Below are 17,958 nucleotides of genomic sequence, written 5' to 3'. Positions count from 1 at the left end.
AGTGGTCGGCTCTTGAGAGGAACGTGGGACAGGTGTGTTGACCTGAGAGGAAAGGCATCCGTGAGTTACACGTAAGTCAATTTCTTGTGCAGACAAAGATGTGTTGGGCATGAAACTTACCAGGGAGATAGACTGTTGGGTTTTTCGAGAGCAGGAAGCCGATCATGTTTACTCCTGCCTGGGGGAGAAAAAAAAAGTAAAAAAAAAGTCATGATGGTGCATTGAACGAGTGTAAATGTCTCCGATTTTTCAGGCTGGCCCAAAGTTTGACTTCAGCACCTTGTGAATAACAGGAAGAAGTGTTGCCTGCAGGTCTGTGCTCGTGGGTGGACTCTGGCGGTGAGCAGGTTACTCCCTCTTGTGGCATGGAGGACCCAAGAACAATCTTCAACTCTGAATAATGAAAAGAGGCTTGTTGAAATCAGACTGTTTACCAGCCGATGGCGCCGAGTCACGTTTCACCTCATCGCACTGCAACAGCGCCATCTGAAAGACAAAGTACAGGTTGGTCGACACCAATTACAAACCAGAAACGCAGTTTCGTTTTACTCTGCTCCTCATTTTTCAACTTGCTTCCCAAGTGTTCACTGGAACCTTTTGCCGCGACAGTTGGTCGAGCGTGATCAACACCAACAGGCCAAGCTGCTCCTGGTCCAGTGACTCATCCAAGGTGGTCAAACCTGACAAAACCACAAACGAGAGCCCCATCAGAGTGAAGACCTTCTGCAAACTTGTCGCATTTGTCTCTTTGCCCAGCAGGTGGAGGGTCACTGGAAGCTGCACTGTATGCAGAGTCAAAGAAAAAGCAGGTGAGTGTGCTAAAACGATGCAGTGCTCTTTGGGTGCAGCTTCAGTCACCAGTCTGCGTGTGCGACATCAGGTGGATCGTGACGCCACGTTTCCTGAGGGCCTGCCGACAAGCAACAGGTCCAAACGTTGAGGAGGGACGACTCGGCTTCACAACGTCTATCGGGTCCTCGAGCACCCTCATTGGATAAGTGTGAGGGCCAGAATTAAGAGCCCCGCCACGGTTTGATTTGAGCCACAGGTGCACCTACTCAACCAGCAGGTCAACGAGCTTCCCGGTAATTGGTTGAGGAGAAACTCCTGTGGCTGAAGCCAAACTTTTTTTACATTTCTGGTTTTGACGCCTGTGTTCAATCTTTAGTAAATCATGTGCCGATTTAACTCCGAGTCGTCACACGTGTATAAAAGTGTTTGCTTCACTTGTGAAGAGAGCAGAGGTGGACGCCTCTTCGACAGCACGGCGACCTGAAAGACACGGTAACGTCAGCTCTTGACTTTTAAATATTCAACCTCCAAGCGCGTTGGTCAGCACCCCGATATTTGGTCGGCATGCCAAAGCCTTGTGAAGCCGGGGCCCAAAACTCCACAGGATGGCAGCCATTTTATGGGTCGTTCCGTCGACGTCAGCCTGTGGAGACAGAAATGACAATCGACACATGAGGGATTTGGTCTGTCGTACGGCGGCATCTTAAAATGTTGTCGTTGTACCTCGTTGCAGTCAATTTGGCCATTTTGTAGCAGATGTAAAGCCTGCGGATAGAAAAAAAAAGACAAATTAGATGGGCTTGCTCCAAACGGTTCAGGGCTTAAATTCCACATTAAAACGCACAGCGAGTGGCCTGTGTTTCGTCCATCTTAAGATTTGTACCTGTGAACAGAAAGGACACAATTAACACGCATGCATGCACATTTGTTCAGTTTGTGAATTTAGAAATTAGTTTTGTCCACTTACCCTCTCGCAAAACGTAGCTTTTGTCCTAGAAGGTTGGAAAAAAAAAAGGTTTTGTTGCAAAGCAAGGTCGCAGGAGACGTTGATTGCTCACGCTCGAGCAAACATTTTGGCTTAGCGTGTTAGCCAGGTGCGAGCACGTCGAAAGTGCCGCTTTCCATTCAAAGGGAGCCAAAGCGGTGTGTTTAAAGAGGCTATTAAAGAGTAAAAAAAGTCACCTTGTTGGAGTTTTCCGTGGGCTTCTGGACAGGCGTGCAGAGCAGCAGCAGCGGGAGGACGACCGGAGGCTGTCGAAGGTGAGAAAGAATGAGTGCCTCGAGAGCCCGCCTTAAATAGGTTCCGCCAGTGACGTCACTTCCGGAATGAAAAAAGTTTTAATTTGAAACCGGAAGTGAATGTGAAGACGTGTGGAAAAAATCCGGGCGAAATGACGACGGCTTTGCCAAATGACAGCAGCGGGACTCGAACCAGAGTTCACCAGTGGGGAATCCTTGTCACATACCACTGGACTGTCTTTGCACAGTGATGACAACGACTATTTTATGTAACTATTGAGATCATGTAGTCCCTTCGTCTAAATATAACCAAACAAAAAGGTTATTTTCTGTGACCTGTCGTGGTCGAATGGTTAACGACAATACTTGGTACCCGGGAAAACCGGGTTCGATTCTTGCTTAATTTATAAATGCAGCACACGGTGGGTCTCGAACTCGGTTCGCCCGACCACCACGCGATGTCTTTTACCATTCGGCCATCTGAGCACAAAAATTTCGAAATTTTTATATGTAGTCATAGGGCGTCAGCTTCATGATGAACTGGTTCGACGCTCGGCATCTCTCGTGGAGTGTTCGCTTCTGGTTCAAACTTCTTACTTTGCCCCTGGACGAGGTAACGGGAAACCCGGGTTCGACTCTTGCAAAATATATAAATGCAGAGCAGATGGAGATTCGAACTCGTTCCGCCTGCATACCCAGCGATGTCTTTACCCACCACGCCATCCCGGCACGAAAGTTTCGAATTTTTTTTCTGTAGTCAAAGGCGGCCGACCACACGAGTCGGTTTTTTTGAAGGCAAAAAAAGAACATAATTGGTGAGACGGTTGGCGTCTCGTGGAGTGGTCACTTCTGGGACGAGCTTCGCCTTTGGGCGACGTGACGGCACTCCAACCTCACCCATCATCCCTTGACCACGCCAAGATTTCCTCCCGCTGCCCGGCCTTTACATACACGGTCGTTCAAAAAGGCTTTGCACGCAAACTTCGCAGAGGAAGTCGAGACCTGGATTGGGCTAAAAACGCTTTTCTCTCCGTGCTCGTTTTTTTTCGGCTAAAAACGCCTTCCTATACATGGTCTTTTTTGGGGGGCTAAAAACACCTGACTTTACATGGTTGTTGTTTGGGGCCAAAAAAGCCCTTCCTATGCTCGTTTTTTGGGGCTAAAAAGTACATACATGTAAAATACATGGTCATTATTTTTCGCGCTAAAAACACCTTTCTATACATGCTTGTTTTTTTTTCGTCTAAAAACGCCTTACAATACATGGTCGTTTTTTTCAGCTGAAACCGCCTTGTTTTACGTGGTCATTTCACGTGAGCTACGAGTTAAGACGCGGCAAAAGTTCGTCCCATGCCTCGGTGGCAAGTCTCGACGAAGGTCCGCAGTGATTTCCTTTCACAAACTCTTGTCTGGACTTTATTTTTCAGTTTCACCACCTTCAACTTTCTCCCTCGACTCCAAGAGGACGCACCACCACTCAGCTCATCCATTCGTCTTCTTCAGTGTGGCTTTGGTCGAGCTGCTTGGTGTCGCCCACCGCCATCCAGATGACAATGAGTTCCCCACTTGTCCCACCATAATCACGAAACCTGTCCTGTCTCCTCCACTTGAAACATTCTATTCAAGGGAGGGGGTCAGCCTGGTCATCGGTGGTCTCGCGGTTGGAAGAAGACGCAGAGCATCGCGTGTCCTCTGCTGAGGTGGGGGCATTTTGATTGCCATGCAACCTCATACCGTTTCCACTGTGCCGTGTGGGCTAATTCCGTTTCGTGGTCATGTGCCTTATGTTGCCTTGCATTTGTGTCGTGTTGTATGGAATTTGGCGGATCCATTGTCATCACGTGACAGTGAAAATGCAAGCTTACCTGTTTTGTCGTCATTCAACAACACTGTCATGGAAAAGCGCGCTAATTGCAAACATTGAACAGGTTTTTATTGAGGTGCAACTGTGTACAGAGAGCATGAGCGGGGGCTCGGGGGTCACTGGGCTTTGGGTGGCACCCACTCATGGACCTTCTTGCGCGTGGTGGAGTAGGGCACATACTGCTGCGAAGTGCCGCTCACGTTGAACTGATGCACCTCAGCAAGGAACTTCTTGGGCTCGGGCGGGTGCGTGGTGGGGGGGTCGTCTGTCATGCAGTGGAGCCAGCGATGCCTGGGGGGGGGGGGAAACAAAGAACAAAAATCTCAATCATGAGGCTGAAGCGGGCTCATCCTTGACATTCTGACCAATTATGTTTGTTATTGTTGGTTTTACAAAAGTACAACACTGTAGATTGATTTTCGCCTTTTCTAAAGTAACCGTACCATTCGGCGGGCACCATGCTGCCATCCACCTCCCACAAAGTGTTCTTCCCATTCATCTCCTTGGTGTAGATCACCCAGCGATGGCGTCCTGGAGAGATTTAACGAAGGCAGGGGTGGTCAAACTTGACGGATCCGGCAGCCCCAGTTTGCAAACCCGTGGCTCCAATGACACCCAAACGATTCGCAGCACAACGTCTCTTTCCATCCAAAATGCTCGCGTTCTTACCGAAGAAGTAATGCTTCTTATCCTCGTAATATTTGTTGCCATATTTGTCCACGCCGATGAGTGCTCCAGTCTTCACATCGTTGACCCTGTCACATACGAACGTTCAAAGTTTTTTATTCATTCATTCATTCATTTTCCGAACCGCTTGATCCTCACTAGGGTCGCGGGGGGAGCTGGAGCCTATCCCAGCCGTCTCCGGGCAGTAGGCGGGGGACACCCTGAATTGGTTGCCAGCCAATCGCAGGGCAAAGTTTTTTATGAATTCCACAATATATGTATATATATATCGGAGGGGAGGAGGAGTGGAACAAAAGAGAAAACCAGCGCAAGTTTCAAGTCAATGGACTTCTGTTGAAAAGCCAGCTTGCTGGGTCGCTGGTTACCATGCTAACTTGGTTCGGCTCCGATCGCGCAACCACAGTGGGCGTTTCGGACAGTATTTTGGTTGTCAGTCGTTCAAAATGAAAGCGTCCAGACCATCACCCTCACTCACCTAAAGAGTTGAAGAAGAAACCCCCGGACACCGCCGTGACCTCCGAGTTGTCCCAAAGCCCTTCGGACTACACTGAGGTACTCCGCCATCTTGAGACGGAGCTATTTGTTGAACGGAGCGACAGGTCCAACCAGTAATTTGTCCGAACGGCAACAAGCAACCAAGTATGGTTCCACCCTCCCAGCCCCAAACATATTTTGCAACTGGGAATATCGTCACCAAAGTCCGCGTGGATCTCGAGACATACACCCACTTCCACCCATCCATTTCTTATCCGCTTTATCCTCACAAGGGTCAAGATGTGAATATGAATGTTTGAAAACACATTTAAAATAAAAAAGTGGACATTTCATGACAGCTTTTCCGCCAAAATGAAAATGACAATATTAATTCAGTGCGAAACATCGCGTATAAGGACTCGAAGCACGATTGTTTGTTTGGGTTTTTTTGCATTTGTTTATTTCATAGTGAGAGAAAAGGCACGCAACCAACGTGGGAGACGAGTGAGTGACGTTGACTTTGAATGACAGAGAAAGTCACATTCACTTGAGCAAATGGAAAGTTTACAGTCACGCACGCGCGCACACAGAAAAAAAAAACAAGGTCAAGGGAGGCGGATGGGAAGGACAACCATTGCAAACGCCCTTCAGAGTGTTTGGAGGCTTAGTGTTTGTTTTCATTTGTTATAAACACATGACAAGAGAAATGAATATTTTTCACAAAATGAAAAGATGATCGTTGCACCGGCCGAAGTCCGTCTTTCAAATCAAGTTTGAAACGCGCTTCAAAATTGGGAGGCATCATTCTGGGGCATAACTGGGGCTGCAAAATTCCAGGGACTTCCAAGCGTGTAAAGTTGACATTTTTTATGAACTTATATAAATGCGTTTGACTGGAATAATTTTATACATCATGTATGATTACGATACCATATTAAAACATTATGTCGAATTTGAAATTCTTCATTGGAAAGTTAGACATTGTAGTTGTGAAAAAAATATATTTTTGCAGAATCCACACTACAGCGAGCGAGCAGAGTCACTAGCCATGTCCTTGCATGTGGGCAAGGAGAACTCTTTGTCATTGTTCCTCTTTCTGCTCGAGTATTCCGTTATTTTGGCCGCAATTCCAAAGGAGAGTTTCCAATCTGGAAACCATTTCCAAGATTGAAGCGCTTTCCCTGCAACATGAGCAGAAAGTCACGTGAATTTTTCTGGGAATTCTTTCCACTTTCTCTGCACACAAGTGTTGCTGTCAGACCCTCAAACATTAAAAAGAAAAAAAAAAATCTGAAATGCTGTCACTGTAAGGTCTATTACTCTTCTTCTTATTTATTTATTTATTTATCTATTCATTCATTCATTCTAGGGTGGAATGAAATGTTAATTGAAACAGTTGTCAACTTGACACTGCAGAGTGTTTGGTGTGGTGACAAACAAATGCTGAACAGCGGGTTGATCCGGCGGGGGCCGTCCGGAAGACAATCAAGTCAGTCACAGGTTGTCTTTAAAGTAGCCCAGCTTGGCCAGGGACATCTCCCGCCGCAGCTGCATCACCTCCCAGAACATCTGTTCCGCTGAACAAACAAACGCACACACACAGAGCCGGGCTGAACTTCCCTCCTCTCACAAGTTCTCACGCTAAAACCAGTCTATCCAGCAATCAGGTTTTGTGTTGGCATCCCCCCTCTCCACCCCACCAATTGCAGTCATCAGCTGCGAGCGTTATCTACTCCATCAAAGATGGCCAAAACGTGCGTGACAAGAGCCAATGGGGAGTCGAACGTTGACTGCTCTACTCTGGTTTGGATTTGTCTCAGGTCTGTGCCAGTTTGGCCTTCTGGTTTCATGCCGTGGCTCTTCTACGCCTCTTCTTCTTTGAATTACTTATGGGCCGGCCCCCTTTCTATTCCTACGTGACTGGTCAGTGTTGTTTCTTACCGTCCTGCTGCTTAACGAGCCCCTGGTGGATGTAACGAATGTATGTGAAGAAATTACACACCGCCGTGATCTGATACACAAACAAGCAACGACAATTTCAATCACTTTGCGTTTTGGAAGAGTGTCACATTTTTTTTTTTTTTTGCCCGCCTCCCATCATACTCACTCGGTATCGGCAGTATGGAGACACAAAGTAATAGTTGGATGAGTCCCCAAACTTAATTCTGTGCTTGCAGGTTTTGGTCTGGCCACTCAGGGCGCACTTCCTGTGACACACACACACACACGGTGAGTGAACAAAAGGAGCAGTTGACCAGTCCCCCCCCACGCCGCCGAGTGAGCAACAGTGTGACGAATAGGGCACCAGACTCATGTGCGCGTGGTCTCACTTTGGTCCGCCACACTCGACGGCCGAGGCTTTGACGACGGGCAGTGGCTGGAAGCCCACCGGCTCCACGCTGAGTGTGTTCTGCTCCACCGATTCCAAGATGGACGAACCCAGCTGAGGAAAAGAGGAGGGAAAAAGAAAAAGTCCAAACAGTCGTGTTGAGAATCTCGCCCTGGCCACTCTGGACTAACAGCCCGCCCCCCTGCCCCACTTAACTTGAGCAGCGGCACATCTGAAGCTTGCTCATATGATCATTTGTCAAGACATTCATTTTCTCTTGTGATTATTTGATGTCATTTACGCTGGCTTTATGAAAGCAAACCACAAACTGGAGGTCAACACACGCTCAACAGTTTCATATGACAGTATTTTGAGCGACTGTCAATGAGGGGCGTCAAACACATTTTTGTGGCCAGCCGCTTTGTCGTGACAGCTTCCCCCATCAAAACATGAGCCCAACAGATGGATGGCTGATGAATATTTCAAATGTTGGGCCACGGATTTGAGTGTGTGTGTGTGTGTGTGTGTGTTCATGGAAGCCCACACACGTGATTTGCTTTGTTGGGCCCACCCAAAAATGAGGTGGCGGGCCCGATTTGGTGTGCGGCGTCGCTGAGGTCACCTCGCTCTTGCTGAAGGTGAGGCACGGGTAGATGTCCTCACGGTAAACTCGTTCCAGGAAGCAGCAGCGGCGGTCCAGCGTGGGCTCCTCCTTCCACGCCTTGAACTCGCTGAACAGCTGCGCGTCCGCCTGCAAGAAGAGCGAGACGCCGTGACGTGGCGGCGGAAAGCCGCCGAGGCGAGCGCCGCGGCCCGTCGCACCTCTCGACACTCTCGCACGATGGGCTGCGTGGCCGACGCGTCGGCCTGCGTTCCCAAGATGGCCGAGGAGGTGCTCTTGTTCCTGCTGTGGCCCTTCCGGAAGGCCGCCTTCCCGCCGCCGCCCACGGCGGGGAGCTCGCCCACGGGTGACGTGGGCGAGGACAGGACCAGCGTCTTCAGGGCCTGCACCTCCGCCTGCAGGACGTCAATCTGACCGGGAAGAGGCCAACAACGTCAGGCGGGTGAAGACTTGCGGCTATGGAGTGCGCTCACCTTGCCCAGGGCTTCTTTCAGCTGCTTCTCGGCGTTGGCCTGCTTGACGTTGGCCTCCCGCACCATTCTGTGGGCCTCCTGAAAGGTCACAAGCGCGACGCCCGGTCACCACGCGTCACGACCACACGTTCAAGCAACGATTCGATTCGCTTCCATGAGGTGGCAGAAGGCACGGAATAAACAGCTGATTGCACCTGCTGCCAGGAAGCCATTTGAGACCGGGTCGTCGTGGTGATTTCAACGGGCATCTTGGTGTTAAGGCGCTATGTTGAGCTGAGTTACGGCGTTTCGCGCTGCCATTTTGTAGCTTTGTGGTGTCAAGGCACTTTGTTGAAGTGAGTTCAGATTTTCATTTGGACCAAAATTGGCAAAGACAACGAGCAATAGTGTGACAACTTCCCATCAAAAGGAAAGAAGTGGAGACGCCAAGACGCAGATTTTCATTTGGACCAAAATTGGCAAAGACAACTAGCGATAGTGTGACAACTTCCCGTCAAAAGGAAAGAAGTGGAGATGCCAAGACGGACGGACGGACGAACGGGCAGGGAGGAGGCGCACCGACCTGGAAGAGGCTGGCAGTCAGCTCCTCCAGCTCCTGGCCCAGCTGATCTCGCACTTTTGACAACCTCTCACACTCCTCATCCTTCAACAGCAATTCCTTACGGACGCACACGAGCGCGCGCGCACACACAAACACACAAGACAACACGCAGCCAATCGTGATCAAATCAAACATGACAACAAAGACATGAAGGAGAAACAAACCAAAAAAACTTGAGTTGCATTCTGCATGACATCAAAACCAAATCAACTCAGTCAAATGGCTTGGCGGCATGAAACATCACAACAAAAGGCATGAAGAAAATGGTGAGCGAGCTCCCCAAAATAAACAAATACATAAGTAAAAAATATCGTAATGTGCATGTTCGATGACAACAAAAAAAAATCTGATCAATCATGGAAAAATGGCTCGGGTAAAATCACAAAAACACACACGCCTGCGCACATGCACACACGCACCAGCGATTGCCCAAATGCGAGTGCGCGTGGGCTCACCCTCTGCGCTTTGGTCAGCTCGTCCTTGAGCCGCTCGTATCCTTTCTCTCGCACCTCCATGACCGACGGGCTGCGTAGCCGTGAAAAACTGTCGTTCAGGGCGCCGCAGTCGCCACCGTCATCGGCCGACAGGAAGTCGGCCTCGGCCACGTCCGCCTCGGCGCCCTGCACGCTGGACACGCCAGACGGACAATTTTTCATTCCGGTCTCTGCGTCGTGTCTTGACGCAGGCATAAAAACCGGGCGCAAGGCGCTCACCTGCCATTGCGGGCGTGCGTGGGTGTGGAGTAGACGGGCCGCGTGGGGAGCAGGTCGGCCCGCAGCGACGAGCGCAGTCCAGGGGGCGGCGCCCCCAGCGAGTGCGTGCGGTACAGGGACGTGGGCGGCTCGCCGCGGCAGGCGGCGGGGCGCTGCTCCGCTTGGTTCTGCGGCCACAAAGACAGCGCCGGCGGGTCAAACCTCGGCTTCGCTTTTTCCACATTTTTCTCATTTTGTCAAACCTCGCCTTCGCTTTTTCCACATTTTTCTCATTTTGATCAGCATGCAACGTACGGCCGTTCAATCATCATATTGTACATCAGTGTTGTGTTTTTGTTTTTCTGCCATTCGTCTTTCCAGCCTTTTGCGCGTGTACGATTCGACACGTAAATTTGAGGAGGCCAAAAGCGTCGGCCGACGTGGCGCTGAAGACGCTGGGCGGCAAGGCGAGGCGGCCGTCGATACCTGCAGCAGGTCGGGCGTGGTGGGCGAGGCTAGGTTGACCTCATGGAAGCCTTCCAGCGTTTCGGCGTTACTGGGAGCGCTGCTGCAGGCCATGGCGGATGCTGCTCTGGTTCATCCTTCACACTGATCGTTGGCACAGAAGAGGAAAAAGGTCAACGGCAAGTTACAACCCATGCTACGAATGAGGACAAAGCGCATACTAGTACATGGAGCTCAAGCCACAAAAAAAAAAAAAAAAAAAAAAAAAACTCAACGGCTTGCCATAGGCATGTTGATGGATTCTGTCTCCGGTCCATCACCATGGAGACGAGTCCTTGAGAACTCGGGGTAACCTGACACTGCAAAGGATGCTGGGTAGGGATCCAGTGACTAGGTCGCACGACGTGGAGCGAGGCTTTCGAGACAGACATTTGTTTTTTGCTGCAAATGTGTGCCTTGCATCCCACTTGAGTCCCATTGCGTGCATTAGCAACTCATCAGCTGGCAAAACGTACACACACTCTTGCCAGTTCATCAACACGCCTGTGAGACCGTTTTACTCTCCTTGAAAGACGGTACCGTCAAAAAAAAATTCGGTCTGCAAGTGTTTCACTATTTTTATCCAAATCTTTTGCTACCCCGTGAGTTGCACGTCAACTGACAGGCTGACCGAGTCACCTGAACGCACCGGATAAACAAGTCTTAAGCTAATTCGCTACATTACTGATTTTGTATCATTTTCTTTTCTTTTTTTTTATCTTGCGGTGTCCTCGAGCTATACCAAAGGCGCCGATAAATAAACGGCATTATTATAATTAAAACCTGCTTAGCCTGCGGCTAAGAGTTAGCTCCGAGCGAACATGCTAACTCCCCACTAGGACGGCTAACGTCAACTGGCGAATGTCGCAAACGCCAACAAAGTAATGACGTATTCGTCTTTGTGCGAGGGGCTGTTTGAAGATGTTTGTATACTGACAGTGTGGATTTTTTATGGGAAAAAAAACAACCCATCTCCTGTGAAAACGTCGTGCAAACACTTGAGCTGTCAAAGTGCATGTCCGGTAACGGAAACATGCAACCCATTGAGCTCATCGGCTAACTGGCAAAGCGAGTGTATTCTTGTCATCTCTCTTTTCTGTCGCGGTGGAAGTGTCGGTCGACTCACCGGACCAGTGCGTGGACAGAAGCCGGGCGTCGGGCCGCCTCGACTCGGGAATTCCAAGGGAAACGCTCGTCGACGCAGCCCCTAAACCCGGCGTAAATAACTCCGGGGTGGTGCGTTCAACGGCTGCTCGGAAAGCAGCAAAACGTCTTGAAGACGGGTTTATTGTTTTCAGACGCAATGGGGCGACTGATTTCGACAAATAAAATAATCATGGCTGACATGATCAAGTAACAATACCACATACAGTCATTCCATATTTACATTGATTAAAAACTATACTTTTCATAAAATGTAGCAATTTTACGTATAGCCACGAGATGTGTGTGAGGTTTGTTTTCCCCGTGCCTGCGTGGGTTTTCACGGGTATTCCGGTTTCATCCCACATTGCAAAAACATGCACGTTAGGTTAATAGCTCACTCTAAATTGTCCGTAAGTGTGATTGTGAGTGCGAATGTTGGTTTGTCTTTGTGTGCCCTGCGATTGGCTGAAAAAAACGAGTGTGCAGCCTCAGTCGGTCTTCATTTTCTCCACAGGGTGGCGCCATAGGCTAAAGGACCAACGACCTCAAAGAATTTAGGGGATGCTTGAAGGCAGAAGAAAGCAAGCCATGGAACGTATTACACACCTGAGAACAAACAAGGAACATTTCCCCAAAACCACAAGTTGGCTCGCCTTCCTCCACGCACGCGTGCGTCTGCCACACGCATGCGCTCTGCAACAACGGGCGGGGCTTGTTGTGTTGTTGGACCATGTTAAATTGGCGCGTCATCCAGTCAAGGTGGAGTCAGCAGGCGGCAACACAAGTGGGACTTCTTTCAGCAGAAAAAAAAAATCTATTTCTGTCCGTCAAGATACTTCCACGAGGATGGATCCTACACATTTGAAGGTAAATTGTCTTTCGCTTCTGGTCTCTCGGATTTGTCTCCACCTTGCCACCCACCCCATCCCATGTTGATGCAAATTATTTTTAATCTGCCTGATTTTGTCATTTGCAATTTAAGTTCTTGAAAAAAAATCAGCTCAATAAAATTATGTTTACATCAACTTACATTTATACACATTTGGCTAACTGAAACAATGGGAGAAAAAAAACCCCACTTAATTCCTTGCTTTTGACTGGATTGAATCCTAAAATGTATGTGCAAAATGGGTTTCTTACTAAACTCAAAACTTTTTTTTTTTTTTTAGTTCTCTGAGATAACCTTCATCAATTTTTGGACAAGTGAGCAACTTCTTTGTAGTATTCTTGATGTATGAGCTTGTTTACCCAAACGAGTAGTAAAATTAAACATAGCCTCAATTAGACATGACCTATTTTGTCAAGTATTTAACAAAACATAAAGCTCTTTCCCATTTGAAAACATTTAGTACTATTCACTAACTCCACTACCCAGCATCGATTTGCATGAGGAAATGTTAGTAAATGTCCGTTTTGGTTGTGTGTGTTGATGTCAACGCTAACCGAAACCATCAACTTATTTACACGAACAAGATAAAGCGTCGCTGACGGATACGCATGCCACTGATGGATCGACTCCAATGCATGTGCTGTTCACAAACAGAAATGTTGAACTGGGGCCGTACCCTGATGATGATGATGATGATGATGATGATGATGGAGAAGCAGCAGCATTTGATGACGCACCGAGCGAGCCATAAAAGTCCAAGTGTTATTTTCCAGAGGAATGCGCAGTTGTGTAGTTTCGGGCAGAGGAGCCGGTTGTGCAGCTGCGTTTGTTCCGGATTAACAGGTCGGCCCGGCTGCCGGGCGCCGCCACGTTGTTGCTTCACGAGTCATACCAGCGCCACCTTGACCTAGGAGTTTCATTGGATCCGCGACCAAGCTCGTAACTAAATTTACTCAGATGTCATCGCTCAAATGCAACTTTTCTTGCAACTTTTCTTCATCGTGGTGACTGATCCCTGCCCCCTCCCGCAGCTCCATGTAGTCATAGAGAATGTACAAGAAAATAAGAAAGACTAAGTGGCAGCACTCGTAAATGGAGGTATCGCTTGCTGCTTTATCAAGTTTGATAATCTTTTGAAAGATATTCTTCATCTACCAGGACACACAGAGAGAGATTCTGTGCCCCATCTCGTGAGGGAAATGATGCCGAAACCAAAAAGCTTTCGGTCTTACTTTTGACCTTGATTTCTCCTCTCCAGACAGAGGGGAAGCGATGATCCGCTGACTCCTCGGAGCAAGGAGCAGACATGATTCCGCTTCCGTCCTAGTGCCGCCCCCGGAGATGTCCAAAGCCCGGCTGAGCCCTTCGGCCCTCATCCTGGACATGGCCAACAATCCGCGGCACTCCCGAGTCAACGGCGCGTTGGACCGGAGCACCAGGCAGCGGGTCAGTATGACTGACAAGTTTCCCGAACATCTGTTCACTGTCACATGAACTCAGAGTCCGGCATGACATGTTTTGACACAGAGGAATGACCGAGGAGAATTTCTTAATTGCAAAGCGAGAATGGTCAGGGAAAGCGCATGCTCAGGGTGTCACTCAAGTCAGTCTCTGTTGGGGGGGGGAAATGACTGACGGTGTGACTGAGGAGCCTTGTTCTGTCCTCCTATTGTCCAAACAATAACCGCGTCAGATGATCTGCGGGTGATTCAGGCTGTTTACACAAAACACGCAGTCACCACTCGGTTGCGGTAATCACACCTGCTTGACAACCTTCATACGCCTCAGGGACCACATCCATTAACAGCACAAGAGGCCGCCCCAACCAGTTCCACCTCACTCCTTTTTGGGTGCCGAGCCACATCTCAGTTACACGATCACAGACGCCGGCCGGGCGCGGTGCTTGCGTCTTCGCCTCCTGCCGTTTCCAGCCGACGAAGTGACTGACGACGGTCGTTTTCATTGACCTACGCAGGATGAAGACACGCTGCGCTTCCTGAGCCCAGAGGAGAAGGAGTGCCTCCAGTTTTTTGAAGAGACCATCGGATCTCTGGAGAACAGCCTTGAGGAGGACGGGCTCAGGGCCGGATTGGTCAAGTCTCCAGCAAGCGCAAGCCACCTTCTTGGCCACGAGATGGACGGACCGCCCGAAACCCCAGATCTCTATCGCGTGCACCCTATAAATGCCAGGCGCCTCAGCGCTAAAGACCAGGATATTATAGACCTCGTACGCCCAGACCCGGACATGATGCTTGCCAAATTACCGGTCTTCAAGCCTACCAGTCCAGGTACTGCACATATTTCCTATGCTGAGTCAAATTAATTCAAATTGAGTCTTAGCATGTTGAATTTTGCTCTGCTCAGATTTCCAGAAAATGACAATGAGCCCCGAGAGCCACTTTGAGATCAAACCGAGACATGATCCCCTGCACCACTCTGCCGGCTACGAGTTGACAGACAGTCACTCCTACCACCCGGCTGGCTCGGTCCCCACCCCGGTGCTCATTGCCAAGAAGATAGCTGAGAACCAGGCAGTGGGCACACCCAACACTTTGGCTTCACTCCAGCGCCGGCACAGCCAGGAGGATGTGAAATCACTCGGCCTCGACGGGGTTCCCCCCGCGAAGCAGGGTCCCCCAACCTTGGCTAAGCCTACCAGATACCCGGCCAACATCAGTATGGTTATTGGCAACAGAGAGCTGCAGAATCAGCCGGGATCCAACGTGAACCTCCATGACAGGCGGGCGCTGATGCTGTCGAATCTAACGGGAGCGCCGCAGGGTCTCCTTCAGGAGGATTCCAAGCCAATTTTGGTGCAGAAGTTGCGAAAGGCCCCTTCCCGCAGCGCTTCCTTCAAGGACCCCACACCTGAGAAAACCAGGATGGAAGCACTGTCTAAGCTGGGCCTGGCCAGAAACTGCGACCTGTCAGGAGAGATGTTAGGCCACGACACTGTTGACAACTTGGCGCCAAGTAGAGAGACCAGTCTCACTGGTGCTTTGGAGACCAGCGTTCACCAAACAGTGACCAGCATCCACGCGCCGGACTCCAAGGTCCCAACATCGCCACAAAGCCACACCCCTGTCCAAAAGGTGGAGACTCCGCCTTTCGATTCCCCCAGGAGCTTTGACAACAGAAAGCCTCCAGTGAGCCCACCGCATTTGGAGAAAACCTCAGCGGCTGCGCCTCAGTCAGACATCCTATCGCTGGAATTGAACAGTTTTGGGGGGAAATCCATTGTGGTCGCTCCAGGTCCCTCAAAGAACGAACCTGTGTCGCCCCCGACGGGCTCTGATGGCAAAGTCCTTCTTTCCATGCTGGCGAACCCCAGTGAGTTCAACAGCTACGGAGGAAAGTCCAAAGTCCTGAACCCCGCAACCGGAGCCATGACCAGGAGCGACCTTCCCGACATCCTCAGCTCCCACATTGACGTAAATCAAAACGTGCCGGTCAAACCCCAGGCCCTGCCCGCCAAGCTCAACAGTTACGGGGGCAAGAGCCGGACCATCAACCCATCCGTCGGGGTACAGCGCCCCCCTGACAGTCCAGGAAGGGCTTTGAAAGGGCCTCCCCCGACGCCGGCACCAAGAAACCCTCAGACCTCACATCCCAATGCCGGCAAAGCGGCTGTGCCGGATGCCAAACAAAGAGCCGCTGCCCCCATGTTTCGTCCCCAAGGCATCACCGTGCAGTTTTCTGGCCGGGGGGCAACCGAGGAATCTCGCAAGCAGGCATTGAAGAAACTTGGGCTGCTGAAAGAGTCGTGACGTACTCTGGCAACGCTCCTGCTTGCGGCGCTTTCATGGAAGTTTTTCGTGCCTCTCCAAAGGTTAAGGTGTGGCTGAGGAGACCTTTTTACCTGGAGAAGGCAGACCAGCACAGCCAGTTCTGCTTTCTTGGCAATTTAAAGACTGCTGTCAGGACTGTTATGATAATACCTTTCCTCATGTTTGCAAAGGGAACCTCTATTTTTACTGCTCTGTTTACCGACTTGGTTCTTTGTTGTCAGCTGCTTTCGGGAAAGAGCAAAGGTCTGAGCGCTTTTCTCTCGAGAAGAGAAGAACTTAAGTTTTTGTCAACTGATTTGGGAGCAAGTATATGTGGCTGTAGGGCAAAAGTTTTTTTTTTTTTCGGGGGCGATTATGTGACTGGGGCGAAGGTTATTTTTACTCGTCGGCCCAGCCTCCGAGACTAACCACAAACTTTGGGGCTTTTTTTTTCACTGTGCAGAAGAAATATTTTCTACTTTGTGCAGGGAACACCAAGGCATTGTACTGCGCAAAAGCACTTGGACCGCAGAGTCTTTCCGTGACTGGCCCCTATCCTGGCTAATTGGCAGTTGGTGACTATTCTATGGGCCACTGTACGCCAACCCATATTTATGTACGCGCGTGCGTTTCTTTCTTTCAGACTCCGGCCGCTGTAGTTAAGCTACAGTAACTAATGAAGTATATTTTGAGTGCTATCACAGGGTTCCACAGCAGTGTTGCTTCTGTGGGAACTTGTGAATGTTGTCTCCAGACTCCGGTTTTTTTCTGTAGGGCATCTACAGTTTGTATGAAGTGTGTCCTCTACTGTGCTTTCTAAGCAAAGAGTTGGACCTAGGGCGTGTACAGAGTCCTGTAGAAAGTCAGATGGTGTTGAACGTACGTGGCAATCAATAAAGCAAATTGCGCGTCTCCTTGGTGACTAATACATAGTTCTTTGGAGCGCCTGTGGAATGTAAAGAATGAGCTGGGCGGGTGGAATATTTCACCAGGCGAGGCAGGTCTGAAGGTACGCCTTAAACATTCTCCGCTGCCGAGGCGATACATTAGGTGTTGATTTTGGGCTTGTCCGGTCGATGGCAACATGCTGGAAGCTTCGGCACCTTACACTCGGACAAAGTAAGTATATGTATGGTGGAAACAGGCAGTTAAAAAAAAAAAAGAAAAAAGAAAAGCAGCCGATGATCAACTCGAGCGCTGCAGTGAGCGAGCGTTTCTCTTGGTGGATTTCTTTGTTGTATATCTGTATAAATATTTGACCATCAGAAGTCTTGTTTTCGTGTCAAAAGCAAAAGAATATTAGCGTCAGAGTCACTGTTCGGCTCGACATGTTTCCTTTCACCAAAAGCTTTTTGGGTCAGAATCAACTCAAACCAATTTCCACTACTCATGAATAAAGAACGGAAATCCAGAAAACTAAAGAAAAAAAAAGAATAAAGTTTTGTGTTTGAAGAGTTTACACGAGTTTGCTTTGTGACTTGACTCTTAATGAATTCAACTTCATTGACTTGTGTGGGCAGCAAACACTTGAATCAGATTGAAGATAACGCTTCGGATACGCCCCGCTGTGTTTGCATTCACGAACTCGAGGTTGCTATGACTGCCGTAGGATGACTTGTCCTTCTTTTTTATTTTATTATTATTATTTTTTAAATGATATTGTTACTTATTGGTCAGGTTCCTAATTGTAGTAACCAATAATTCAACTTTGAAGCCCCTTGTGATGTAAGATGCAAAACACACTAGCAGCATTGTTGTCCATTCGGAGGAGCACCGGGCAGGAAATGAGCACATGCTTGTGTTGGCCGCCTTGTAATTAGACTTTGGACAAATGGGCACACCCGCCCTCCTTCACCAACCAACCCATTTTTTTTTTTGT

At 49.3% G+C, this 17,958-nt stretch overlaps 3 protein-coding genes and 1 long non-coding RNA gene across 10 annotated transcripts in view; 1 reads left to right on the top strand and 3 right to left on the bottom strand.

Annotated features, from left to right (window-relative positions):
- LOC109532634 (uncharacterized) overlaps positions 1-975 on the bottom strand; it is a 6,942-nt gene extending 5,967 nt beyond the window's left edge. Inside the window, exons 1-3 of one of the 2 annotated variants that reach the window (XR_002171411.1) lie at positions 859-975; positions 721-782; positions 280-680 (exon numbers count right to left, since the gene is read on the bottom strand). This is a non-coding gene — a long non-coding RNA (uncharacterized LOC109532634). The remainder of the gene's footprint in view (positions 1-279; positions 681-720; positions 783-858) is intronic. The other variant, XR_002171412.1, reaches the window with a different exon arrangement.
- A 2,967-nt stretch (positions 976-3,942) lies between these two features.
- Positions 3,943-5,202, bottom strand: ndufa12 (NADH:ubiquinone oxidoreductase subunit A12). The gene is made up of 4 exons (XM_019897575.1): positions 5,058-5,202; positions 4,565-4,650; positions 4,339-4,426; positions 3,943-4,186 (listed from the first exon to the last, which is right to left on the bottom strand). The coding sequence occupies exons 1-4, from the start codon at positions 5,144-5,146 to the stop codon at positions 4,012-4,014; spliced, it is 438 nt and encodes a 145-aa protein (XP_019753134.1). The 5' UTR covers positions 5,147-5,202; the 3' UTR covers positions 3,943-4,011.
- Positions 5,203-5,498: 296 nt separating this feature from the next.
- On the bottom strand, positions 5,499-13,318 carry rab3ip (RAB3A interacting protein (rabin3)). Of its 5 annotated transcripts, XM_019897558.1 has the most exons (13): positions 12,989-13,318; positions 11,404-11,589; positions 10,260-10,382; positions 9,795-9,961; positions 9,537-9,708; positions 9,043-9,138; positions 8,481-8,558; positions 8,208-8,417; positions 8,008-8,136; positions 7,387-7,499; positions 7,164-7,263; positions 6,998-7,067; positions 5,499-6,633 (listed from the first exon to the last, which is right to left on the bottom strand). In XM_019897558.1, the coding sequence occupies exons 3-13, from the start codon at positions 10,350-10,352 to the stop codon at positions 6,551-6,553; spliced, it is 1,311 nt and encodes a 436-aa protein (XP_019753117.1). In that variant the 5' UTR covers positions 10,353-10,382; positions 11,404-11,589; positions 12,989-13,318; the 3' UTR covers positions 5,499-6,550. The 5 variants fall into 5 exon arrangements, with proteins under 5 accessions (XP_019753117.1, XP_019753118.1, XP_019753116.1 ...); XM_019897559.1 differs by lacking the exon at positions 11,404-11,589; XM_019897557.1 differs by lacking the exon at positions 12,989-13,318 and having other exon boundaries at positions 11,404-11,712.
- On the top strand, positions 11,842-17,001 carry proser2 (proline and serine rich 2). 2 transcript variants are annotated; one of them, XM_019897550.1, is made up of 4 exons: positions 11,842-12,290; positions 13,571-13,758; positions 14,288-14,600; positions 14,677-17,001. In XM_019897550.1, the coding sequence occupies exons 2-4, from the start codon at positions 13,654-13,656 to the stop codon at positions 16,077-16,079; spliced, it is 1,821 nt and encodes a 606-aa protein (XP_019753109.1). In that variant the 5' UTR covers positions 11,842-12,290; positions 13,571-13,653; the 3' UTR covers positions 16,080-17,001. The 2 variants fall into 2 exon arrangements, with proteins under 2 accessions (XP_019753109.1, XP_019753110.1); XM_019897551.1 differs by lacking the exon at positions 11,842-12,290 and adding an exon at positions 13,338-13,410.
- The last annotated feature ends 957 nt before the right edge of the window (positions 17,002-17,958 follow it).

This window comes from Hippocampus comes, unplaced genomic scaffold, assembly GCF_001891065.2.
Source record: "Hippocampus comes isolate QL1 unplaced genomic scaffold, H_comes_QL1_v1.1 scaffold81, whole genome shotgun sequence".
Classification (NCBI taxonomy): Eukaryota; Metazoa; Chordata; class Actinopteri; order Syngnathiformes; family Syngnathidae; genus Hippocampus; species Hippocampus comes.
The sequence above is the reverse complement of the archived record's forward strand: the minus strand, read 5'-3'. Positions and strand labels throughout refer to the sequence as shown.